General features: G+C 48.3%; 8 protein-coding genes across 8 annotated transcripts; 5 read left to right on the forward strand and 3 right to left on the reverse strand.

The window, feature by feature from the left end:
- Positions 1-170: 170 nt before the first annotated feature.
- On the forward strand, positions 171-1195 carry FOBCDRAFT_194551 (uncharacterized protein; the record flags this gene model as incomplete). Its single annotated transcript, XM_031181028.2, has 2 exons — positions 171-606; positions 663-1195. 2 exons carry the CDS (start codon positions 171-173, stop codon positions 1193-1195), a joined length of 969 nt encoding a protein of 322 aa, XP_031041796.2.
- Positions 1196-1681: 486 nt separating this feature from the next.
- Positions 1682-4841, forward strand: FOBCDRAFT_210541 (uncharacterized protein). Its single transcript, XM_031181029.3, has 2 exons — positions 1682-2377; positions 2432-4841. The coding sequence occupies exons 1-2, from the start codon at positions 2146-2148 to the stop codon at positions 4666-4668; spliced, it is 2469 nt and encodes an 822-aa protein (XP_031041797.2). The 5' UTR covers positions 1682-2145; the 3' UTR covers positions 4669-4841.
- Positions 4842-4996: 155 nt separating this feature from the next.
- Positions 4997-7454, reverse strand: FOBCDRAFT_313639 (uncharacterized protein). The gene is made up of 4 exons (XM_031181030.3): positions 6365-7454; positions 5932-6317; positions 5559-5879; positions 4997-5504 (listed from the first exon to the last, which is right to left on the reverse strand). The coding sequence occupies exons 1-4, from the start codon at positions 7271-7273 to the stop codon at positions 5057-5059; spliced, it is 2064 nt and encodes a 687-aa protein (XP_031041798.2). The 5' UTR covers positions 7274-7454; the 3' UTR covers positions 4997-5056.
- Positions 7455-9552: 2098 nt separating this feature from the next.
- Positions 9553-15120, forward strand: FOBCDRAFT_151321 (P-loop containing nucleoside triphosphate hydrolase protein). Its single transcript, XM_031181031.3, has 5 exons — positions 9553-10224; positions 10284-10940; positions 10988-12872; positions 12922-14159; positions 14211-15120. Exons 1-5 carry the CDS (start codon positions 9910-9912, stop codon positions 14766-14768), a joined length of 4653 nt encoding a protein of 1550 aa, XP_031041799.2. The 5' UTR covers positions 9553-9909; the 3' UTR covers positions 14769-15120.
- Positions 15121-15143: 23 nt separating this feature from the next.
- Positions 15144-17002, reverse strand: FOBCDRAFT_313641 (alkaline-phosphatase-like protein). The gene is made up of 2 exons (XM_031181032.3): positions 16564-17002; positions 15144-16510 (listed from the first exon to the last, which is right to left on the reverse strand). Exons 1-2 carry the CDS (start codon positions 16926-16928, stop codon positions 15205-15207), a joined length of 1671 nt encoding a protein of 556 aa, XP_031041800.2. The 5' UTR covers positions 16929-17002; the 3' UTR covers positions 15144-15204.
- Positions 17003-17484: 482 nt separating this feature from the next.
- FOBCDRAFT_246587 (general substrate transporter) lies at positions 17485-19666 on the forward strand. The gene is made up of 5 exons (XM_031181033.3): positions 17485-18259; positions 18317-18451; positions 18499-18670; positions 18726-18927; positions 18983-19666. Exons 1-5 carry the CDS (start codon positions 17732-17734, stop codon positions 19521-19523), a joined length of 1578 nt encoding a protein of 525 aa, XP_031041801.3. The 5' UTR covers positions 17485-17731; the 3' UTR covers positions 19524-19666.
- Positions 19667-21456: 1790 nt separating this feature from the next.
- On the forward strand, positions 21457-24559 carry FOBCDRAFT_1556 (WD40-repeat-containing domain protein). The gene is made up of 4 exons (XM_031181034.3): positions 21457-22125; positions 22181-22414; positions 22471-23560; positions 23618-24559. The coding sequence occupies exons 1-4, from the start codon at positions 21903-21905 to the stop codon at positions 24204-24206; spliced, it is 2136 nt and encodes a 711-aa protein (XP_031041802.2). The 5' UTR covers positions 21457-21902; the 3' UTR covers positions 24207-24559.
- Positions 24557-25896, reverse strand: FOBCDRAFT_313644 (DNA polymerase ligase-domain-containing protein). Its single transcript, XM_031181036.3, has 2 exons — positions 25423-25896; positions 24557-25374 (listed from the first exon to the last, which is right to left on the reverse strand). The coding sequence occupies exons 1-2, from the start codon at positions 25855-25857 to the stop codon at positions 24586-24588; spliced, it is 1224 nt and encodes a 407-aa protein (XP_031041804.2). The 5' UTR covers positions 25858-25896; the 3' UTR covers positions 24557-24585.
- Positions 25897-26365: the final 469 nt, after the last annotated feature.

The raw sequence follows: 26365 nt of genomic DNA on the forward strand, positions 1-26365 counted from the left end.
TCCGATTGTGATTGTTCAATACTTAGCAACAGACCAAGCTAAACCAGGAGCTTGAGCAGTCACTTATTCTTCGTGATTCATGGTCTCGCTGCACTTCGCCTTTTAAACCCTCACATCCACAACAACTCCCAACTTCTTCAACCTGAAGCATCCTCTATCGAGCACTCAAAATGGGCAGTTGCGCTCATTGTGGCAAGTATTCAACCGTGGGGTGCTCCCATTGTATGGGAGCTCCAGAATACCAAGACGGAGATGCTGTCACTACCTTCTGGTGCAGCCCTGAATGCCAGGCAGCTCACGAGCCAACTCATCAAGAGTATTGCTACAACATGCAACGACGGAAAGCTCTTTTACGTACAGCCAAGCTACTCAAAGCAGCACTTTTGGCGTACAAGGAGGTTGTGTATGACATTCATTTGACAAAAATCGAACATGACGAAGACTCCGGAACTCTGGTCCTCATACACACCCCGAACCGAACTGAGCGCCATCTTTTCCCGAGTCACCTCACCCGTATTGAAAATCACAAAGAAGCCGCTCTTCTAGTAAACCAGTGTACTATGTCGATTTCTCTCCTTGGTCCGATGACCAGGGGTCTCTTGGCCGGTAGGTCAAGCCGTCTATTCTGATCCAGGGTCATCCTGCTAACAGGAATCGATTAGGAATTGTCTCTCGAATGGATGTCGCCATTGTTGAGATCCGGAACCCCCCCCTCCCTATCAGATTTCACCCCCCTGCTGGCATCATGACCGACAGGGTGTTCCATACCATCGTCGAAGCGACGTTGGACTCATCAGGGGAACGATGGTTGATCGACATCACAGGCTGTCAGTATGGCTTCCGGGATATTCTGCTTCCCCTCAAGAAATACATTACACAGAACAACTGCTCCTCGTATGAGCTGTTACAGCCTTACGGTCACACTGAAACCACCGACCAGGACGAGCTTCCACGCTCGCCTTTCTTCATACTCACAGGAGGGCCCAATGAACAACAGTTGGCAGACATTGAAATTGAGAAAGGTTATCGTCGACACTTCGCCACTCTAGTTCGCGCATTATTTCATCAAGGATTGACTCAGGGGTCTGACGCTCACTTTGCAGCCATTCTCGATGATTTGGCCCACAGAGTGATCACACACATGTCAAGTTATCAACCTCATCTGGGGGCATATCAGGAGAGGACTACGCACTGAGAGCTCTCTGCTGGCTTGCTTGCTAGAGTTCAGATGGGTTGGCGGGAACACGCAGGACTAGTTCCGATGGTTGGCTGCATAAGATAGTCCAAGGCTTACTACGGGGCATTTTGGAAGGCAGTGCAACCTTGTGGATGGTAGCCTACTTCTGTAGATAACCGAGAATTGAAAGTTGATTTCCTTTCTCAATCAGTCGAAAACGATTTGCTTATTTCAGAAATATTTCAGTATCAACTGGGACAGCGACCTCAAGGCAAGATGCTAAAAATACCTAACATCGTCTAAGGTCTATTGGCCCCTAGACTGAATAAACTGTTTGGTGGAGTAATGATCTGGGAGCTTACCCTCACAATAACTTCATACTATAAATCCCCCGCACATCAAAAGACAGATCCACTTTTGACCTTCAGCAATGCCACTTAAGGCTGCATAGGGCTGTGCTGCAGCTGGCATGCCCAATATCTCCACATCACTCCATATGCTACACCCAGGGAGCAAGAAAACTTCAGACATTGAAAGAGGATGCCAAAATGAGCTTGTCAAAGAGTCCCCTAAGCTTAGGCAATTTTAGGCAAACTTGCCTAAATCTTTCTATCATCTAGGATTGAGGTCCTAGGGTTTCTTGCCTCCCTATAGGCTACTCCAGAACTGTGTTACACTTGCTCAAGGCAAACAACCTGGGGCTTGAAACTTGGCGTTGCTGCCTTGACTGGTACCATAGCTAATGATAGGGGAACCCCTTGATTGGGTGGACTGTTTCTCAATACCATGATAGGCCAGTCTCAGCTTACACAGCTTTGTCAATTGCTCTATAAAGCAGACAGAATGCTCACAGTTTCTCCTCTGGTCGGCTCAGACCCTCAGACCCTCAGACCCTCTTGACATAACTGTCTTTTGACTTCAGTGTCTTTCTTATCTCCCTATAAGTTTGTTTGTTCTTCAGAAGCATCATGGATACTCCTCAGCCTCATGAAGTCAACGTCGTCGATGGCGACGACTCCAGCTCCATTGTGAGCTTCGAGGATATCCCCCCCAGGTCCAGGCCAAGATATAGACATAGTCCGCACATGGCCTCTATGCCCAGGGTGTGCCCAAAAACAGAAATTCTTAAGATTGATGGCAAAGTGCCAGACGTCCTTCATGTGGTCAAGTATCTCGGTTGGCAAAATAATGTCATAGAATGTCAGTCTTCAGCCATGTATCCTCTATGGTGATGTCGAGCTAACCGTATAGCAGGCCGCCAGAGCCCTGTAGCTTTCAAGAATGTTCCCCCGTATGGATTCAATGGCGATATCAACCTTGTTGTCGATGACGATGCTACTGGAGATGAGAAACCCGTTATCGAGATCATAACGAAGGTCTTACCCCGGAGCCGATCCCCCATCCCTATCCACCGTCGATCTCGAGGTCCTCGAGACCAGGAAGACAGGCCGATTACTGAAGCATTCGAGAACATTGATTATCGCTACGACAATCTCTACCCAGATGAAGGTCAAGATCCCGAAGTTCCTGGTCCAGAAATTTCACGTCCCTTCATGATCATTCATTCAGATCACCTTATCAATGCCCTTAAGGCCGTAGTAGCCTACTATCCTTACGTCAGCTTTGACGGCAAGCCTGTCAAGATCAATGCCCCTTACCGGGTCCTCTACCATCATCGACAGGAGCTCGCCCGTTACAAGGATCACCAACCATTGGCCCATGATTCTGATTACGCCGCGACTACATCTAAGCATATCGACGTTCTCCTCAAATTCCTTGACGATAACCTCGGCGATGAGATCCGTCGTGAAGAGGAGCGTCATCAACTTGCTACCCCTAGAGCTACCTTTGACCTCTTTTGGCTTCTGCTCAAGCCAGGTGAAGTCTTCTACGCAAAGCGCTATGATATCTGGACCCCATATGTCATTAGCAGCGTCACCATGGGGCAGGGACACAACAGCTCCTGTGATGTGTACAACATTAATTGCTGGATGCTCGAGTCAAACGGTACAAAAGTCAATCGCTTCATGTTCAGCTACAACCTCTCTCCCTGGCTTGGTGAGCAAGCCATCGGGAGCCTTTCCATCATTCCTGCAGCTTTTTGGCCTGAAGATCTCGAAGCCCAAGGCGGAATTACAATGAGGGAAAAGAACATTGCCCTAGGCAAGCTCTATTGGGAGCTTTTGAAGCGACCAACTTACATGGAATACGAGGGGCTTCTTGTGAATTCTGGGCCGAGCAACAGACAATGCCGTGGGCCAACCGGCTTCATGTGCGGCCGTGTTATATGTGATGCCCCTGGATTTGATACATTCTATAATCAAGGACCCGATAACATGCGCGCGGGTCGCTACCACCGCATCCCAGTTTACAATGAAACCGCGCCTCCTTCCAAGGACCATCTTCCCAAGGATCTCCCGCGATGTAGCTGCGATGCCTGTATGGCAAACCGCCCAAACTATAGTACCGAAAGCCCGTATCATGGATTCGAAGACCTTGATCCTACCCAAGACTCTCCCCCAGATAGCGACCTCTTCTATCTTGTGTGCAGCAAGACTATGCCAGGATTCCTCCTTGGCGACCGACGATGGGGTCACTTAAACATCGCCAACCTGAAGCAGCTGAAGACGGACAAGGAAGCTTTCAAGTATCTTGTTCTTGACGATGAGATCAAGATGACTGTTAAGGCCTTGATTGGAAAGTTTGCTGCTGACTTGGGAGATGGGAAGCTGTCCCCTTGGGGTAATGACTTTGTTAAGAACAAAGGAGAAGGCCGAATCTTCCTGCTCCATGGTGCACCTGGCGTTGGAAAGACATGCACCGCTGAATGCGTCGCCGAGCTTACCAATCGGCCTCTTATTTCACTTACCAGTGGTGATCTCAGTGTTGACTCGTTCAATGTTGAGGCCAACTTGAGCTACTTCCTTGAGCTTGGCCAACGCTACGGTGCTCTTGTCCTCCTTGATGAAGCGGATATCTACCTCGAGCGCCGTCGCTCTAAGGATATTACCCGGAACGGGCTTGTATCTGTGTTTCTTCGGGCCCTCGAGTATTATCGTGGAGTTCTCTTCCTGACCACCAATCGTGTTCAGTCATTTGATACTGCATTCCTCAGCCGTATTCACGTCGCACTGCATTACAAGAGTCTTACTCACGAGGACTGTGAGCGCATCTGGACTCATAACTTTGATCGCTTGAGCCGAGATTCAAACGGTTTGATCCATGTCTCTGGTGCGGCTCGCGAGTTTGTGTGGAATAGCCAGGATGTTCGTAGTCTCAAGTGGAATGGGCGAGAGATTCGCAACGCCATGCAAACAGCCCTCGCTCTGGCCGAGAATGAGGCTCAAGAGGAGAATTCCGAGCGGATTACAATCAGTGAGAAGCATCTCAGGGCTGTTGTGAAGATGAGCCGTGGATTCCGCGACTACATCAAAACTGCAGTTCCCCTTGAGGGATTTGAGAAGACTCTCAACGATTCCGACGAGGAGTGAGACAAAGAGACTCAAATTATCTCTTTTTATGTGTGTGATTGTGATTTTATTGCTTTCATTGAACGATATATGAAGTGAAGGCAATCTATCAGGCAGGCTCAGCGTCGATTCAGGAGTCTCTTTATTAGTACCTTAGTCAGTAACGATTTATGAACCCCAGATTGAATACAAACGAACTTCATGATTTACATAAAGTTTTGTGACGATAGCAAGATGCAACCGGCGAAATACAAACAAGTGCGAATGATCCTACAGGGTTTTCCATCACCTCTACCAGAGTATACTAAACCTAGTGATCTATTATATGAAAAACTGAAGTTTAAAACAAGCTATGTATATTAGGAGATCATTCAATTATTACTTATAAACTAAGTTGATACATTGTTGTTCATACTTGGTGATACATATGTCTCAAAATTTCGGCCATCTGCCCAACGTCAACAGCATCCACTGCCCAACGCTCCAGTGTGTGTATTGCAAGTTCAATGAGCATCTGCCACTCATCAGGAGGATGAATTCGGTGCGGATTAGAAGCAGCAGCAAGAACGATACAGGCGCTTAAGAAGATCTTACGAGATATTAGCCATGTACCGCCATGACGCCCTTGGAAAGCGAGACGATGGATCATTTTGGCGCAGATATCGAGTTCTTTGAGCGCAAGGATATGCGCCTGAGGAAAGACAGGATCATCTTGAGGGCAGTGCAGCATGTAATAAAAGATAGGGCGAAGCGTATACTCTCGCCAAAGGGATGCCCTGCCTTGAAGAGCAGATGCAAATTCCTCTTCTGGAAGTTTATCGTTTTCAAACTGAACTGCAGCAGGAAGATGGTAATGCCTGAAACTCGGTGCGTCAGCTTTGTAGGCCACGTTAAGTCAAGTAGAAACTTACCACTGCGATATCTGTTGCTCAGATTCATGGTACTGACGAATCAAGTATGTTGGGTGCTTCATCCAATACTCTTCCCCATTTCTGTACAAAAGGTTCAAGGTCTCGTCTACCGTACGCCGGATGGAAATTTCGGACAGGTAGTAGTACCACCCTCGCTCGTCAACATAGCGTTGCTCTTCATCCTGATCGATATGCGAGCCTTCACTTCTTGGAGTCTGTCCAGTTCCAGCTAATAGGCCTTCCGGGGGTGTTGGAAGCGGCTCTGGGTATGAGAAACTCTCGAGGGCACTTGGTCGCAATCCTAGTTCAAAGACAAGCTCACTGCAAACGAATCAACACTCAACTACCAAATATATAGGTGGTTATTACTGACCTTTCTGCTCGAAAGCAGGTCCAGAAGAGTCTCTGCTCTAAATGATAGTCTGCTGGGTTGTTTTGCCGAAAAGGTACTCGAGGTCTTTCACCACGCTGGCGCAGATGAATCTCCAGACGGGAACAGGCTTGTTGAACGTAGTACCACGCCCTCAACGGGCGAAAGGCAAATTTCTCGAATATGGTCGCCAAGACAAAACACTGAATATCTTCAATAGTATTCCCAAGAAGACCCATCCTCTTTTGCGCTGCTGCATAGTATGGTTCAGCCCTGGGACCCTGGTCGGGGTCGTCTCTTTGTCGAAGCTGCTCCCGAGTTGGCGGGACAAGATACTCATTTGGCTTTATCCAAAAGCCAGTATATTCAGCCAGAGCACATGACAAAAGCTGGAATTGTTAGGTTGATAGGATATGAAGAAAGATGGCGGGCTTACAACGAGGCAGGATGAAGTGTCCCATTTCAGACCATTTTCTTCTGTAGTACGAGCATGCCTTATGAGTTGCTGTCCGTCCAGAACCGGATTTCGGGGATGCACATGTGCAAGAAACTTTCGGCACAGGGTGACAAATGAGGATTCATCGATACCCTTCCCAGTACTGTTTGGTTTCTGTACACTGCTTTCTTTGTACCCCGGACTTAGTGGGAACGAGTCAACGTCACGGGCATCGCTCGGGATAATGTTGCAGAGTGCCGGCCATTGAAGCAGGGATTCACAACGTAGAGCAGCAAAGGGAAGTCGTTCAGATTCGTACGGTTGCACTTTTGATGCCTTTTGTGTTTCGTATTGTGCACCAGCAGAGAACCTTGTCCATGGACTGCCAGCTGCAGGTGTCTGGGGGGCTTCGGTATTAGTGAGTATAGGCTCAATGTCTGAGAAAGGTTGAGGTGAGTCGTTGGTCTTCTGGAGTATCTCCTTTATTTCATCCAGGCGGTCCAGTATTTGACGATTGGAAACGGCATCTTCCACCCCCTCATCTCCCATCTCACTGTCTGAGTCTAAATAGATGCACTTGGCTCTATGCCGCACGCAAAAGCCACATGTTGGACGAACATTATCGCACTTTGTCTTACGGACACGGCAGAATTGACAGGCTGTCACAGCGCGTTTCCTGCGAGTAAAGTCGGTGGTGGTCAGTCGCCGCTGTCGTTTCCCCGATCCTTGGGATTGGGCATCGTCGTGATCTTGACCGTCTTGGGTGGTGGGTTCCTCCGGCGAGTTGCAGGAGAAGCCCGGCGATGTTGCAGATGTGGTCGGTAACACGGTTGTTGTACTGTCTCTTATGATGGGCGCACGAAGGTCGAATGAATATGACATTGGGATCCGAGAGTTTGTGCCGGTCATGATGGACGTCCATTCATACAAGAACTACTGGCTCTTGACATCCATTCATTCATTCATTCATTGACGGCGGAGGCGGGGAAGAACGGACGGAAGCCCGAGGTTGGAGAAGCCGAAGCGGGCAAAGGTCATCCAGAAGTTGGGTCTTCCGAAGGCGCCAATTTTTGTTTTGAAACCATTTTTGGGGTATCATGGAAGACCATAATTGCCCGCGGTACAAGGTGGAAGGCGTCATCGCCTTTTGCCATTGCGGCATCACCTCATGTGGATGTGATAAAGAGTGGAGTTTTGGTGTTCCACTACGAGTTTGAGCTTTTGAGTACATCGATCTCGGCTTTATCCAGAATACATGTGTTTGAAATATGTGACGTGTGTTCGAAGTGAGAGAGACCTTTAGTTTGCTGAATTGCGGTGATGTAAACATAAGTAAGAGGAGCCAATATCATCAATATGCATAGACCTGCCCGTGGTGTTCCCTCCAAGTTGACATCTCTCCGTACTCTCTTACCTCGGGTTGGATAGACTTATGAAAATTGTCCAAGAATGAAAGATAGAAATGGGATTTGAATACAACGACTGTGAAGTCTGAATAAAGTGTGCATTCATCTGGTAGATAATAGATGAAGCCTTTCACCGTCCCTTCAACATACCCCACTGTCGATTGGAAAAGGACTATTAGATACACGATACCCAGTCGAGCCATTGCAGAAGTAACTACTACTATAAGCAGGTAACCTTGTATAAACGGTTCGCGTGAAGTTTAGTGGTCGCCTAGCTGATCCCTACAGTTCGTTGCCAAACAATATGTACTGATCCGAAGTTGTCTCAAACTACCGCAATTATCAAGGGCATAATCCTGGCATGGCGATGGATAATGCCGTACTTTCTGTATATTTGATTCGGACGTCTCACTCCAAAGTTTTGTTAAGTGTTCGATAGTATCAGACTCCAGATATTTTCTTACTACGTACCTAGACTATGTCTTAGACCTCGTATGGGTGCTTTCTACACCCTGCACCAACCAATAATGCATGTCTCAGGGAACCATCTAAGCTTAGCTTGATGAGTCACGTCGCCGAGAACTCTGAATGGGTGTTGATATAGTTCAACAAGGGTCACAGCAGATGCCGTCAAGTTGGTCATGAATTTTGGGCAATGGTCATTCTTCTATACAGCATCAGAGTTCAGCAAACAGTCTCAACAAAGAATATTCACTGAAGCTGTTAATATCTGACCTTGCCCGCTCTGAGATCGCATCTGTTAATTGGCTTGGTAGATAAAAAAAAAAAAAATTTCGTTTATACAATATACAATGTTTAATTCAATTGTATCTCTGCTTGTTTAAGGCAATCCAATGGGCTGGATAAGACGGGATAGTATTGCCCGCTGGTTGAAGGTCCTTCCATAAACGGTTCGCCGGGCCCACCTTCCAGATGTCCACTGAATTTAGCGATCTCCGCACGGGCCAAACGTCCCGGGAACGGCATTCCCAACCCGCTGGGTGGAATTTTTGACTCTCCGTATTACACCACGCTCTGGATAAATTCTTTAATCGCCAACTACGATGCGAAGATAGACTTTTCAACCAAAATTTCCAAGGCAGCTGCTTATAGGACATCATACTGCTGGAGTCTAAGTTAAGACCCCAAGGCATCAATACTACTGCCTATCTCCGGATACAACCACGCCAGATCCTTCTCATCAAAACTGTCGTTCAAGATGGTTGCTGATCGTGGTGGACCTTGTTAGTCTCCGCCAACCACATGAATGGTTTGTGGTGTTGATTGGAGGGCTCGAAAAGACCCTGCATTGTCACCTCTAGTGGCTGACGAGCGGTGACTGAATGATGCCGGCCTCATTTTGCTTAACACAAGAGACACAAAGAGGAGGCTTGCCAAAGGATCTTGCCCGAGAGCCCCGGTGCCGGGTGATATGGAGTATCCTGTACTAGGAAGTACACTTGATAGCCGGATCCCGTTGATACCACACTATGGCATTCACGCTCTGCACATCATACCTTGCATTAGAAACGAACTATACTCTTTGTGGATCGTTGATGCCTCGCCGTGAAGAGTCATGGGCAACCTGATATCAAAGGAACTTTTTCAAATCTGCTAGGTTCCCAACAATGGACCTTTGTAAGATATCTCGCAATCAGATCCTTGCCCCTCTACCAACCCCCCAGACTATTTTCCCTCAACCCTGTTCGAGCGGTTCCTTGAAGCACTAAGACTAAACTCGGTCCAAAACCGCACTTCTTGATTATCTAACCAAACCTTTCTGACGTCTTGTTTCGTTGATTCAACCCACTCACCACGGTGTTGAAGGTCCCCGTCTTTTTTTTTTTACAAATCCTTGAAGCGGCATCAGCCAGCTTACATGCGTAAGGCGTGACTGATTTCGAATCTTATTAAAACCTGTGCTGAATCCTTGTCTGTCTTTCCCTTCTTTTCCCTCGTCATTTCGGAGCACGTCAAATGTATAGACTGTTTCTAGCCTGGCCCTTTTAAGATTTTACAACTCGACATAACCACCACAACAACGATAACAGAGGGTGACGACAAAGATTATATTCTGGCGGTTTTCGCCATTGTTTCCCACAACTCTTCCTCAGCAAATCTACTCAGAAAGCCTCAATCATGGGTGTGCCCAATAACATCGATGTGATTTTGACTGGCACAGGCCTTGTTGTTGTAGCATTGGCCACTACGCCTGCTCTAGCCACAGCTGTCACCCAACTACGGAAGCGCACTGCACGGGACAACTTCTATGAGGATGCTGATGGCAAGAGTACGCCTGAAAGCTTGGCCGCCTTTTCAAACCGTCTTCCCAAAGTTTTCATCCTTGCCTTGTCCGCCGTCGGTCTTGGAACATCGATTGCAATTTCAGTACTTCAATCGCTTTCGCAGTCAGATTCGCTTTTGCTTAAGAATTGGCTCATTGCTGGGGCATGGGTGAGTACTTAAAATGGAAAGACAATTTGCAATGGTCACTGACGTTCTTCTCCAAATAGGCTCTTATTCTTCTACATGCCATTTCCTTGAGTGCCCATCATGCGCCTGTAAAGGTCCACGATCTTGGCCTGTGGCTTTTTGGGTCTTCTCTTATTGTTGCCACCATTACTGTGCCCCAATTGATTAAGGAGACTCAGGCTTTTACTCGAGACAACACAGTTGCTCTTGTTCTTCGTGCCGTGAATGTTGGTGCAGTCGTCTTTCTCTGCCTCTTCAGTGTGCTACTTCCACGCCGACCTGATGTCTTCTTCAAAGGTCAAAAAGTCGATGATCAATGGACTGTTTCTGCTTTCAGCCGCTACACGTGGTCCTGGGTAGATCCCCTCCTTTCTTTTGCAGTCAAAAAGAATGATCTGGATGCCAGCGATGTTCCTCATGTAGACCGGACGCTGAGAGCTGCTGATTTGAAAGAGGACTGGCTCGCATCTAAACCTCAAGGTAGCCTCTTCCGCTCCCTGTTTTGGGCATACAAGGGTTCCTTTATGGTACAGCTCTCCCTTACTGTATTCCGGAACATCCTGGCCTTGTTACCTTTCTGGACCATGTTACGTGTGATCAACATTCTCGAACAGCGCGATGTAGGACTGTCCGGAGCATCCAACTTGGAGCTCTGGATTTTGATTTTTGCGATGGCTGGCTTTAATCTCTTAGATGCTGTAAGTACTTCATATAAACTTTTTTGCCGTATACTGATATGCCAAAGTGGGTTGAAGGATGGGTATTCTGGTACTCGTTTGCGAGCATTGCTCTCCCTATCCGGTCGCAATTGTCAACACTGATCTTCGAAAAGTCGCTTCGACGCAAGAACGTCAAGTCTGCGGATAAGTCGAAAGAGTCAGATGAACCACAGGACCAAGCAGAAGACAAGAAAAATGAAGAAGATGCCGATGACGGCTCAAGTGTGTTGAAGTCTCGACAGGCAATCGTCAACCTTGTTGGTGTTGATGCGTTGCGAATCTCGAACTTCACGGGTTTCCAGTTCCTGATTATCAACAGTGTCTTCAAACTGCTATTTTTCTCCTTCTTTTTGGTTCGCTTGATTGGATGGATTCCTTTCACAGCTGGTCTGGTAGCCTGGGGTCTTACTCTTCCCGCCAACACCTACTTCTCTCGAGAATTGCTATCCAGATCGGATAAGTTGATGAAGCTCCGCGATGAGAAGTTAGCTGTGGTCAACGAAGCTCTTCTTGGAATGAGGCAGATCAAGTTCGCTGCCCTAGAGAGTCGCTGGGAAAAGCGCATCTTGGCTATGCGAGAGCGGGAACTAAAGACCTTATGGGGACTTTTTGTTGTCGATACCGGTCTTTTTGGATGCTGGGTCGTCAGCCCCATTTTGCTTGCTGCGACATCCCTTGCTGTCTATGCCGTTATGAACGGTCAACTTTTGCCCTCTGTTGCTTTCGTTAGCATTGGAATTTTCAAGGCTTTGGAAGTCTCGCTCGGTGTGCTACCAGAACTCATTACGATGGGAGTTGACACGTTTGTCTCCTTGAAGCGAATCCAAACGTATCTCAATGGTCCCGAGATGAAGAACACGCTTTCCGAAGGCACAGATGTGGCCTTCGAAGATGCATCTATTGCCTGGCCCGAAGATGACGAAACGCCCGACGAGGATAGGTTCATCCTGAGGAGTCTGAACATAAGATTCCCCGCTGGCGAACTTTCAGTGATTTCTGGAAAGACCGGTACAGGAAAGAGTTTACTTCTTTCTGCCATTCTTGGTGAAACTGATGTATTGGAGGGCTCTGTTTATGTGCCTAACACCATCGCCCCGGAAGAGCGTCACGATGCCCAAGCAAACCTCGGCGACTGGATTATTCCCGGATCTATTGCTTATGTTGGCCAAACTCCTTGGCTCGAGAGCGCATCTCTGCGTGATAACATCTTATTTGGACTCCCTTTTGTCGAGGAACGCTACAACCAGGTCGTTGATGTGTGCGCTCTTAAGAAGGATCTGCAGATCCTGACAGACGGCGACAAGACGGAGCTCGGCGCAAACGGCATCAATCTGTCTGGCGGTCAGAAATGGCGGGTCACTTTGGCTCGGGCCATCTACTCACGAGCCGATATCTTAGTAATGGACGACGTCTTTAGTGCTGTCGATGCACATGTAGGCCGCCATATCTTTGAGAAGTGTGTCACGGGCGATATTTGCAAGGGACGTACTCGAATCCTCGTCACTCACCACGTTGCTTTAGTGCAGTCGAAAGCCAAGTATATAGTTGAGCTTGGTGAGGGTGTTGCTCTGCATGCTGGTTTGATTTCCGACTTTATCAAGGATGGGACCTTGGAGGAGATTCGCCAGCACGAAGAGACTGTGCAGCAAGCTTCTGAAGATGAGACCACGGATTCCTCAACGGCTGTCAATTCCGAGGAAGCTTCCATCACAGACCCAGCTGAGAATAATGAGAATAATGCGCTGCATAAAGTGCCATCCAAGAACGCCAAGCAGTTCATTCAGGAAGAAGTTCGGGAAAGGGGTGTCGTTAAGAAGCATGTCTATCTGACCTATCTGCAAGACAGTGGCGGCGTTGTCCTTTGGAGTATTTGTGCACTTGTTTTTCTTGGATATGAAGTTGGCATTCTTGGTGAGAATTATAAATCTATGGTCAAGTTTACTGCTAACATTGATCCCAGGTCGAGCATGGTGGCTTCGAATTTGGACCGGTGATGTCGACGAAAGTATTTCAACTGGCAGCATCCAGCAGCAACATGGCCACGCCTCAGTATTCTCACTTCAACATTTCCCGTACACCTCTGCGCCTGAGTTCAGGGCTAGTGAGACTCACTACGATTTGAAGTACTACTTATGGATCTACATTGCCATCTCCAGTGCTACCGCAATTGTTGGCACATTCAGGTTCTTCTGGGCTTACTTCCTTGCTATCAAAGCGAGCCGATCACTCTTCGAAAAGATGCTGTTTACTGTCCTACATACTCCTCTCAGATGGCTCGACACCGTTCCCGTCGGCAGAATTCTGAATCGATTCTCGTCCGACTTCAACATCATCGATAACCGTATCACTATGGACTGGACTCAGTTCATCTCCAACTTGCTATCCCTGGTCGGTGTCTGCGTGGCCGCCTTCTTCGCGTCCGGCATCGTGATCCCCTTGGCTATAGTTCTCCTGGGGCTCGGTATTCTACTGGGTAATAGGTATCTCTATGGCGCGCGACCACTAAAGCGACTCGAGAGTAACTGCAAGTCTCCAGTCTTCGAGCTCTTCAACGCAGCTCTTGCGGGTGTGTCGACAATCCGAGGCTATAAGAAGACACAGGTCTATATTGACAGGATGTATGAGAAGCTTGACTCGTGGAGTATCATCACCTCTTACATGTGGCTTGTGAACCGCTGGATGGGTCTACGTATGGGTCTTATTGGTACACTATTCTCGACTGTCGTCGGAATAATTGTCATTGTGAGCCCTAGTATGGACGCTGCTTTGGCTGGTTTCACCTTGTCTTTTGCCATGGATTTTGCCGAGAGTATCCTCTGGACCATTCGAAACTATGCTGGTATGGAACTGAATATGAACTCAACCGAGCGAGTTGTCGAATACACCGAACTTGAGACCGAGTCGCTTGAGGGAGATAAGCCTTCTGCCGCGTGGCCTACTTCCGGAACTATGGAGATCAAGGATCTCGAGGTTTCATACGCCCCTGACCTTCCACCAGTACTCAGGGGGGTCTCTTTTGACGTCAAGAATAACGAAAGAGTCGGTGTTGTGGGGCGTACAGGTGCTGGAAAGTCATCTCTGACTCTCGCCTTATTCCGATTTTTGGAGGCCCGTTCTGGTAGCGTCACCATCGACGGCCTGGACATTTCCAAAATTGACCTGCATAGCTTGCGATCTCGCCTAGCTATCATTCCTCAGGTATGTGTATTCGCTTTTGGTTCTACTACATGAAGACTGACATCTTCTCAGGATCCTGTGCTTTTCTCAGGAACAATCAGATCCAACCTTGACCCATTTGAGGACAATACAGATGATGAGCTTCGCGAGTCACTGGGCCGTGTTCATCTTGTCGACTCACAACCAGTGACGCCTACTAATGAGCCCGCCTCTGCGGCAACTTCGACACTTGCTGCCAAGAATACGAACATCTTCCGAGATCTATCAAGCCCTATCTCTGAGTCTGGCGGCAATCTATCTCAAGGCCAAAGACAACTGCTCTGTCTCGCTCGTGCCATTGTGGCACGTCCTAAGATCATGGTACTTGACGAGGCCACTTCCGCCGTCGACATGGCTACCGATGCCCTCATTCAGCGCAGCATTCGAGAGGAGTTTACCGACAGCACACTCATCGTCATTGCGCATCGTCTGAGCACCATTGCTGATTTTGATCGCATCCTCGTCCTTTCAGACGGTCAGGTTGCAGAGTTTGGAACTCCCAAGGAGCTTTGGCAAAAAGAGGGTGTGTTCCGTGACATGTGTGAGAGCAGTGGAGAGAAGGAAAAGTTGAAACAAACGATATTTGGCTAGACGATGAAGAACGTTTAGGACCTCAATCCTTACAACAAAAGTACTGAGTTCAATTTAGTATAGCCTTAGTATGCCTTTAGATTAGTTATCTTTTGCACCTTGGTTTAAGATCAAGTGTTTTCTTGTTCCCTGAGGCAAGGGTATCAGTAGAGAAACCACCCGATACGCAGATTGCGAATTTTGAGAGTAGTGCGTTTGAATTTTGGCTCGAGTCGTTGATGGCAAGGAAGATTCTACACCAAGAAACATTTCTATTCTCTTCAGAGTATATAGCTCACCGTCACAAGTTTACCTCAGAACATTTGTCACGGAATGACATAGAGATCAACAAAAGAATCTGCAAACATATGCCAAAGTCTTAACACAAATAACTGTGAATGTGATGTGATTCTAATACTAATCCTTGCGAAACAAGCAGCTGATATTTGTTGAATTCCTAGATCTTAGTGACACCGAACTCATGCCCTGGGTCAAACATTCCTGTTTCTGAGTAGTAGATCTCCCATAAATTAATCAGGCGGTCCATGATATCAGGGTTATTGTCCGCGAGATCGTGCAGCTCGCCTGGATCGTTCTTCAGGTTGTATAGCTCCCATTTGTCCTTTCCCCTTGGTGCGGTCATATATAAAGCCTTCCAGCGACCCTCCCTGATAGCTCGAAGACCGAACAGCTCCCAACCAGTTATCTCCTTCTCCTCATCGTGAAAAGCGGGAGCCTGATCTTCAAGATGCGACACCCATGAGGAGCCCCTAACGGGGAACACTTCTCTGCCTCGGAATTTGCTTCCTGGTAAGGGCACACCCGCCAAGTCAAGGATTGTTGGTAGAATATCCATGACTGTACAGAATGAGTCGGTGTGCGATCCGCCAGCCTTCGAGAAAGGAGGATATCGAACAAGGCATGGACATCTAATACCGCCTTCGGTGATCCAAGTCTTGAAACCCCTGGAGGGCGCCATTGATGCGCATGCCCACTCAGGACCATACCAGATATAAGAGTCTGCCATTCCCATATTATCAATCGAGTTGTTATAGTATTTGTTGATGATTCTTGGGACACTGCCAACACTGCCCATCATGGGAACAGCTTCGAGCATAGCCCCTTCAGCTCCGTTGTCCGACATGAAGAGGACAAAGGTATTGTCTAGTTCGTCAACAGAGTCGAGATAGTCCACCACGCGGCCGATATTGACGTCTATGAGATCTACCATAGCGGCATAGACTTCCATTTTCCTCGCCGACTCAGCCTTCTCCGTGGGCGACATCTTGTCCCACAGTTCGACTGTCATGGGTGCTGGTTCCGTGTCTTCAGAGATGAGTCCCAGTTCAACGAGATTCGCCAACCTTCGTTTGCGCAAGGCTGCTGGACCATCGTCGTAGACACCCTTATATTTCTCGATTGTCTCGCGCGGCGCCTGTAGAGGCCAATGGGGTGCGGTGAAAGGTAGATACGCAAAGAATGGCTGTTCAGTGTCTTTGCGATCTTTCAGGTAGCCAATTAACTTTTCAGAAAAGGTAGTTGTCGAGTAAAAGTCGTCGGGGATATCTTCTGGGTTTTTTCGATCTAAGAATCTGTCGTCTTGCATCCAGAACTTGCCGGCGTTCATAGGTGTGAAGAACCCGTGCGCTGGGTCGTCGAGTTGCGGTTCATAGTTGTAGTGATTACAGCACCCTGATAAGAAGACATAGCTATTATCGAAACCTCTCGCGTGAGGTGAGGTCTCGTTCGTCGTTCCGAGGTGCCTGGCGACAACATTTAGTCATGGTTTGAGGCTGTGAAGTTGCTCCCAACCTACCATTTTCCAGACATAATTGTATGATAACCAGCATCTTGAAGAATCTCACTAAGCGCAGCAACGCGAAAGTTGAGATATCCCTCATAGCCAGGCCTGTTTTTATACTTATCCATGAACCTCGCCATGTGCTCTGTCATCTGGCCCAGGCCCGCAATGTGGTTGTCCGTTCCGGAGAATAGCATGCTCCTAGTTGGGGAGCATGCTGAAGCCGTATGGAAATTGGTCAGTCGCACACCAGTCTGCGAGAGGCGGTCGAGATTTGGAGTCGCTATCTCGGAGCCAAAGCATCCGAGGTCACTGTAGCCCAGGTCATCGGCGACGATGACGAGAAAGTTGGGTTGCTTGCGGGTTGGAATGGAACCCATATTGAGCTTCAAGAACAGGCTACAGATTATGAAGTTGATGAGACAGCCCTGGTAGAGCAACAGAGAGAATTTCTGAGTAATTATCTACATTTCGTTTCTCAATCCGGGGCTATCTACCATATTAACTGTTTACGGAGAGCTCATTGGAGTGTGGAGTTGACAGGATCTAGCTATACACACTTGATGATGGAGGGTGCTTGAGGTCCACTTAAGTCCGTCTATCCGCGTCTTCTCCGTCTATCTATCCCAATACGAGGATAGATCTGCCTTTGAAAATGCTTACACAGAAACATTCTACAATCACCATAGGCATAAGATACAGTATCAGCCACCGGCCCAGAGAAGAGGAGTCCCAGAGGCCCTCAACGCGCGGTACTGACCTAATCGGCCCCACTCCGAACGTCTTCCGTCTCCGTCTTTACCCGTCATCTCCGTCCCGGCATACACGGACCCGCCTATCCGCGTCGCCAAAAACAACCTATCGAACTCCCCGAAATGCGGGGAACCCCTAGCACGCCATTGACTTTACCAGAGATGGGCGACTATCGAGTTCCGGGTTCAGTTAACCGAAGCTGAAACCACAGCCATACCTTTGGAAGACACTTACACTCGTCAATGATGCCCGTCCAACATCAAGGATACTATCCAAAACCATGTTCCATCGCGCCCTAGATCATCTCGCGTGATCGAGTCCAGTTCTGACGACAAGAAGCTTCAATTTATGGCCACAATTGGCAACCATGTATAAATAAGAGCATGTACAGTCTTCGGAAACCAAGAGTTGCATCCAGGCCAGCAACTTGATGATCCGAGACTCTGAGCAACAGGCAGATATGGCCCCTCCTAAACGCACTCGCGGGCTCCTTGCCTGCTTCAACGGCCGCCTCATCTATGCTTGTGGCATGATTGCCTTATCGCAGCTCAACTTCGGCATGGACCAGTCTGCCTTCAGCAACACTCAAGCAATGCCTTTCTTCAAGAGACAGTTCGGAACCTTCGATGAAGCCACTGGTACATACGTTCTCGAGACGGTCTTCCTATCCCTCTTGAACAGTATCCAATTTATTGGCTTTGTGTTTGGTCTCGTTCTTGGTAACCTCTTCAGCCGTCGCTTTGGCCGCCGTCTGGCAATGTTTCTCATGTGTTTCTGGGCTTTGATATCCGGAGTCATCTTGATTACGTCGAAGACCCCAACTCAAGCAATCACTGGTCGTACTATTACATACGTCTACATCGGAATGGAGCTCGCCTTAGTTCCTGTTTTACAGTCAGAGCTTGTTCCTGCAGAGGCTCGCGGCTTTGTCGTTGGTACTTATCAGTCTGGTCTTTTGGTTCGTCTGGGTCCCCTCTTCTTTCCTGGTGTTTTGTTTCTCTAATGGCTAGTCTAGTTTGGTAGCCTTATCATGTCTATTATCTGCCGAGGTACCAGCGACATCAAGGGGCATGCTTCCTGGAGGATCCCCTATGGCCTTTTCTTCGTGATTCCTTCTATCCTCGCAGTAGCTGTGTGGTGGATCCCTGAGGTATGAGAACTACCATGATGGCTACCGAATTTCTCTAATTCTTCCAGTCTCCCCGTTGGCTATTGACCCGAGATCGCCAGGAGGACGCTCTCAAGTCCCTCCGACTACTTCGACAAGGGGCATACACCGACGACGAGATCGAGCACGAATTTCGAGAGATGCAGAATGCCCTCAACAACACTGTTAAAAAGGGCAGTTTTATGGACATGTGGCGAGGGAGTAAGCTAACGCCAACTACCAATATCAGGGATATGACATTTACTGACGACCTCAGCGAATCTCAAACGAACTTTAATCACAATCGGCGTCAACATCTTTCTTCAACTTACGGGTCAGAACTTTGCTTCCAAATATGGCACAATTTTTATCCAGAGTCTGAATTCGGTTAACCCTTTTGTTATGTCGTGCATCAACTCTGCGCTTAACATTGTTGCCGTCTTCTTGACACAGTTCTTGTCTGATAAGACAGGACGAGTGTTAGTATTGCCTGAGTACTCACATGTAACAGCACCAGCTGACGTGATTCGACAGTCCCTTGATGATAGCCGGAGCAGTCCTTCAGACAGCCAGTCTTATGACCATGGGTGGGCTCGGAACTGTCAAGAACCCCTCGCAGAGCATTCGGTCTGCCATCGTTGCGACCGTCACCCTCTTCGGCATCGGGTTTTCCCTAGGATGGGCACCTCTCTCACACGTTGTAGCCGCAGAGATCCCTACGACCGGTCTACGCGATCTCACATATGCTGTGGGTGCCGTCTTCAACATTGTCATTCAATGGGCTGTTGCTTTCAGTATTCCCTACCTCATTGACCAATCACATGCTGGCCTTGGGTCTAAAGTCGGCTTCATATTCGGAGTGACTTCGTTCCTGGCGACATTATTCTCGTGGTTCTGCATCCCTGAGTGTGGAGGTAAGACATTGGAAGAAATCGATGAGCTGTTCGCTCAAGGAGTTCCTATTCGCAAGTTCCGCACAATCAAAGTTTCGTTGGATGCAGAAGCTTCGGATGGTGGTGATGATCTCACGAAACCTGGCAAGGGCAATGTGTCACAGACAACACATACTCTTTAGGCGTTGACGAAGGCTAGATAAAGTCACAGATATTCTTAACAACGGGCACAGTCAGGGGTATGGCTGGTGGATGCATCGAGAGCAAGTTTCTACGAGAGCCAAATTAACAAGTCAACTCAAATCAATAATGTTAATTTTCTTGATTATAAACAGCATAGGGGGGGAACCACTTACTCCAAAACATGGAGCCAGTCATCCTCGTTTTTGGACCAATCTTATGCGCCGTGAAAAGGCTAACTACCTACCTTAGTGAACATAGAATGGAATCCTGCTGGTGTCTCACAGGAACCCGAGATAAGGGCATCTGGATACTACGGTGGCTGGTTGGCTTAGGCAGATGCCGATATTACACTCATCAAGCAAGCCGCTGCTGGGTTTCGAGATGCCGCCACACTGCCTATTCAGGGAGGTGTTTGGTGAGCTTATTGACCAATGTTTTATGTCTCAAACTTAATCCTATACATAAATAGACGATCCTATCACACAGCTGAAGACAAAGATAACATCAACGGCGTAGACGGGTAGCGAAATTATAGGTCCATTCCCCAATCCCAATAGCCATGGGTACGAAGGATTCATTCAGATCGTACAATAATAATCTGGAACACAAAGTGTTATATGTCTAATAGAACGGATATCCATGCCATCCTTCTGTGGCCGGAATCCTCAGAGCTGAAAAGAGCCCATCTGGTCTCCATAGTGATTGAGATTCAGGCCATTGGTAGCGATGCAGATGATCAAGACGAGCAATGTGATTGGCTATTTGAACCTGGATGTCTTGTTCCCCGCGAGACTTTTCCCCACTTGCTAGCACCTTGAGTTGGGTCATTGTGATAACTCACTAATCAGCTCCTAACAAGTCGTTTGTTTACATTACATGGGTACATATTTAAGAATATGTATGCCTTTCCAAGAGAGGCAGCAGTGCCAAATGGGATATAAAGCCATATACTAATTCAACAAGTAGGTAAAAGGAAACCAACCGGGATTGAGCCTTTGTTTTACATGAGCCTCTGTGCTGCCAACAGTGGCGAGTGGTTTCCGGATGTTTCCACATACATTATCTATCCAACGTCGACGTGAACATTGATACATGCCAACAGACCCAAGGAGGCATTTAACTTTTGTTTCTGGTCCTTTTGATGACCGGTTGTTTTGGGTGTTCTGAACTCATCCCCTCTAAGGGCTGATGAGCTTTGGCCCCCATTTCGTTTGGTGTTACTTCGCCCGTCTCAGTTGTCATCAACACCTGATAGACCGTCCATAGAACCCCAGTAGAGTCCCTGGTACACGATGCAGCCGCTCTGACAACCACTTTAACTACGCTGGCGACAGGCCTAAAGAATACTCGGTAATAGGCACCATGATACTCGGTAGAGTCGACTGATTCCTTGGTCTAGCGCTTGGCTTCGGCGCAACTGTCTTGGACCTCCACCACTGATAACCCACTGCTACAGCACAGCTTAAAACAAGATCTTGCCCTGACTGAGGTGCGTTGTCCCCTCGTGACATGCATCCATCCATGAATTGGATGTTGTTCCTCATTGGATCCATATGATCCATTTGATCCATCCCCCATGTGTGTGATCGCCCGCGCGTCCGCCGCAACTTAACCTCTACTGGGTAAAACTATCCAATGCGTCCACCTACAGCACCTTGCATATTTTAGTTAGTCGACTGAGGTTGGTGACACGCCTAAAGGTACGCCAAAACGCCCTGTGCCTCGTGCCTTGTTCCTCATGGTCGTGAGTGTAAGAAAGCGACAGTCGCGGTGGCATTGGCAGTGACAGTGACAATAAAGTGATGCGAGGCCTGTTTCTTGCAGGTATCGCCGGAATAAACCTCAATCATGCCGTTTGGCTCCTCTTTTCCAACCATTCACTTCCCCTTCGTTTCCTTTTCTCTTTTTTTCGTTTCCCCCTTCTTCCCTTTTTATTTCTCAGATCCAATCAATCAGCAACGCTAAACTTCGACTCCCGATCTTTGTTGTTCTCCGTAGCTCCTAGTTATCTACCGTACAGCTTGCCTTGGCGTCTAATCAAAGGCTTTCAAAGGTCCACACCAGCTCCAGCCTGGAGCTCTACTCTCCACCATCAAACTCGCCCGTTGTTACTCTACTTTTGGCACTACCGTGCCAATTCCCATCACTGCCGATAACCTCGAACAATTATCCAGAGTCCACTTTCGCCTTCTTTTCTTCTTTGCATATCCACTCTAGGTTCGCGTCATCTTATCATCTTCGACCGTTGATCTCGTTCGTATTCGAGCGTGGGAGCCACAGAGCTCTTCAGTCTCTTCTCCCACAGCCTCAAAGGGGCGTCTCCCTACCTCACCTATGCAGCTTCTACCCTCGTTTGATCACCTAAACATATCAACACGATGAAAGCTGCTCCTCTAATCATCAATTGGCATGACCAGAATGCCCCCGTTTACTCCGCCCACTTCGAGCCGTCTGGAAAGGGACGTTTAGCCACGGCTGGTGGTGATAATCATATCAGAATATGGAGGGTTCAGGTTGATGGGGAGGACCGTAAGGTCGAGTACCTTTCAACCCTTTCAAAGCACAACCAGGCCGTTAATGTTGTTCGTTGGGCGCCCAAGGGTAAGGCTCTCCCATCCGCTTTCAGAATTTACTCTGCTCACAGCTTCATTTTCAGGCGAGCTTCTAGCCTCTGCGGGCGACGATGGCAATGTGATCCTCTGGGTACCAAGCGAAACACCCCAAACAGCATTCGGATCCGATGCCCCGGAAGATAAAGAGTCATGGAGGGCAAAGCATATGTGTCGATCTAGTGGCGCGGAGATCTATGACTTAGCCTGGTCTCCTGACGGAGTGTACTTCATCATCGGCAGCATGGATAATATAGCACGAATCTACAACGCTCAGACAGGTCAGCAGACGACTGTCAACGACCCGATAACCGTCAGCTTCTAACACAGGAAACAGGAACACTCGTGCGCCAGATCGCCGAGCACAGCCATTATGTGCAGGGCGTCACATGGGATCCCCTCAACGAGTACATCGCGACGCAGTCCTCCGATCGATCAGTTCATATTTACTCTCTAAAAACCAAGGATGGGCAATACACCCTCAGCCAAGACGACAAGACTCCTCGACTTGCCAGCCATATCAAGGCCGATCTTCCTCCTCGGCGAATCTCCTCGAGCAGTCCTGCTCCTCCCGACTTTGGCCATCGCTCTTCGCTTGCTGTCCTCGATTCTGCGCCTTCTATCGGATCACCTGTGCCTTCTGCACCCGGCACGCCTACTTCTTTCGCGCTTCCCATGAACCCTCCCAGCGTCGTTAGCCATAGCCGTCGATCTTCGTTCTCTTCTCGGCGATCTGTATCGCCAGCGCCATCTATGCCTTTGCCGGCCGTCATGCCTATGGACCCCTCTCCGAAACCATCGTCAACGTTGAGCAGCGGGTTGGGAATGAAGAATGCGAACCTCTATGCCAATGAGACGCTCACGTCCTTTTTCCGACGACTCACATTTACACCAGATGGCAGCTTGCTATTAACTCCATCGGGACAGTACCAAAACCAACACCAGGCTGAACGAGACGCGAAACCTACTTATGAAGTGATTAACACGGTCTATATTTACACGCGTGGTGGTATTAACAAACCCCCAATTGCCCATTTGCCGGGCCACAAGAAGCCCTCGGTCGTGGTAAAATGTTCTCCGATATTCTACACACTGCGACAGTCTCCTCCTGTCACGCGCAATATAACCATTGACACATCATCTTCAGAGGAGCCTATTCCATCCCTTCCAGAACCTCTTTCGAAGCCATCCCCAGCTCCTTCTGTCATGGATCCACCTCCTCCACCCTCAACCACATCAGACGCAAAGACATCGGGTTCAGATACGGCTTCGGCTACACCAGGCCCAAAGCCTGCCTTTTCCCTGCCTTATCGCATGGTCTACGCAGTGGCTACACAAGACTCGGTCCTACTTTACGATACTCAGCAAAAGACCCCTATCTGTGTCGTCAGCAATCTTCATTGCGCTACCTTTACTGACCTTGCATGGTATGCTGGAGTTCCTATCACCTATCAAATGTGTAGATTGACTAACAAAACTTCTAGGTCAAGCGATGGTCTGACTTTAATGATCTCGTCTTCTGATGGATTCTGCTCAACACTATCCTTTGCAGCTGGAGAACTGGGTGAAGTCTACAAGGGTGAAGTCGGTCCGCCCAAGTCGCAAACAGGGACCTCGTCTAATCAAAGCACTCCCATGCCTACCCCAACGACCGCGTTTGCTCCGCCTTCACCCTTTCCTAACGGCTCGCATCACCACCATCGCAACTCGGCGAGCTCTTTTACTGCCCCTTCGCCCCCCCAGTCAGCTTCACTTATTTCTCAACGTCCCTCATCTCCTGCGAGATCGAATTCGACGTCTTCAATTGCGACTATCACTACACAGGCCAGCACTGTGCCCGCAGCCGGTGTAGTTACCAATCCACCTCTGATTTCTGGCAATGTTCCAGGCATTGCAGCAGCAAATTCTGGCAAGGTGACTGGTGTTCCGCTCACAACACCTCCTGAGACTCCTCGAAGTACCACAGGCAGTGTTGCGGGCACTAAGCGCGACGCCAGTGAAGGCGAAAAGGAAGACGGCAAGGAGCCCAAGAAGAGGCGAATTGCTCCGACTCTGGTGGAGCCCAAAAGTTAGGCTTCAAGACGTGCTGAAAGGGGGTATAATACTGCTATTTCAAAAGTATGTTTTTTCTTTGTTTCTGCAGTGACAGGGTTGGGTGTGATTCGGTCTTCACAGACATGTGGATCCGCGATTTAGCAAGCATGGGATGGCGTTTGATGAGTCTGGTTGAGACGGATTGATTTACATGGGATTATGGCGAGGTGGTCGTCCTGGCCAGTCTATGGGATATGATCTCCGCCAGGTATCAAGGTAGACGAGCTATACAGCCATGCACTCGGATGGGAAAATGGGAACGTGGCACAAGCCTAGGTATTATGTAGTCTACACAATAAATTTTGATAGTCTGTTCAGACACTGCGCATGTCTTTTTTTTTTTTTTTCCCGGGGAGTATCATTTCAGCACTGGCTTCCAACCTTGACGTTGAATAAATTTATCCACGCCCTCGTCTTGGAGAATATCAGCTCCTAGCCGTCCTGTTAATACACTACGCTCATGATCTGGCCCCCGGACGTGGAATGGGTATGACAAGCGTCCATTGTCGCTCTGTTTGTTTTTAGTCTCCGTACCGCCTTCCAGTTCCCAAACTGAACGGCTCTTGGTTCTTTGCTCCACAAACCCACAAGCCGGGCGATCAAGTGAAAGATACCATCGTCGTTGATGTACACTACCGATGGTGTTGGAAGCCCCTGGATATGCATTTGTTCTTCGGACCTCTTCATCTTCAAGCTCACGTATCTCACGTTCCATGGCGGAAAGATTGTCTGCGTTGGTTCCCGTATCAGTGTTTGAAGGGACATCCTCACTTTCATCACTCTCGCTATCATCACCACTCGTCTCAGGTTGCGTCTCCGTCTGGGCATGACGACGCCGTCGTTTCCGAGGTGCTCTTCCGCTCCTTACTCTGCCGGCCACATCTTCTGACCTGGTTAAACGAAGGTTCGCGACATATGGATCAGGTAAGCGCGATCCGTGCAGTCTAATGCGGATCTTGCGGTTCTGAAAAGCGGCGTGCAGAAGAGCTTGCTGTGTTGGCGCGAAAGATGGACCTGGTGAGGACATTGGAGAGGACGGATCAGTCGCTGGGGCATGCTTGCTTTGACGGGGGAGGATGCTATATGTTCCCGTATCCCAAATGAGAAGTGAGCCAGTCGAGGTTGAGGCAGTCTCTATGAGGTGATTCTGTTTAAATATTAATTCTTTTCTCCTGTAAAGAGAAAGACTCCGTACCCATAGACAATGAATTCGCGTCTCTGTCGCGTTTCGATTCAACCGTATGCTCTGAGGGTCGCCCGGGAGTCCGTACATGATCGCCCAGCTGGCGCTGCTGGTCTCATTGATCTGAAGACGGAGGTCATAGTGCGTGCCAGCAATTGGGTGGTCATGTTGATGAATGACGAAATGAGCACCTGCAGAGCTTCCAAAGTTTTCGGTGTATAGTGAGCTATACGATGATATTGATAGTGGCGATTGGCTTAATATATGGCTAGAGAGGTGCGCTTTGAAATGCGAGAGGTGGTCCTCTACAGTGGCTGATCCAGATTCTATGTCAGCAGTTGTTGGTGGCTGTGAGGGCGATGGTGAGTCGAGAGTCCATTCGAGATTTCTTCTTTTGATGAATGGATTAGAGATGAAGCCAGGACTTGGTGGTCGCTTTTCAACCATGGTGTGTGTTGTGTTGTTGTTGTTATAGTTGAGTTTCTATTGAATCATGATTGGCCCTCAATAGCTCTTCTTTAGGTAGTTCAACAAGCTGGTTTGGGTAATTGTTTTCATTATGTTTCAGAACTCGGTTTGAAATCTAGAACAGGCTTTCCTGGATTTTCTGGTTTTTTTTTTTATAGATGTACATATACATATATAATACTCTCGTCATACAATCTTCCATGAAGTAGCCCGAATTGACTATATATAATGTACCTATGGTAGGATCAAGGCATTCACAATAGGAGCAACTCGCTCTTCAAGGCTAGAAGCACTAGAACACCGAAAATTATTACAAGCGAGTAAGACAGACAGTAAAGGTATATGTGTACTATGTATATCTTGATACACTCATCATGGCTTGATTTGGTAGTTTGTTCATTCATTCTGTTCTTATTATATGCCATAGGGTAAGCTGGCAGGATGGCGGCTGAGATTGACGTAAGGTTAAATTACCAAGGTAGTCCTT

The sequence above is a fragment of the Fusarium oxysporum genome, chromosome I (genome assembly GCF_013085055.1).
Source record: "Fusarium oxysporum Fo47 chromosome I, complete sequence".
NCBI classification, from domain to species: domain Eukaryota; kingdom Fungi; phylum Ascomycota; class Sordariomycetes; order Hypocreales; family Nectriaceae; genus Fusarium; species Fusarium oxysporum.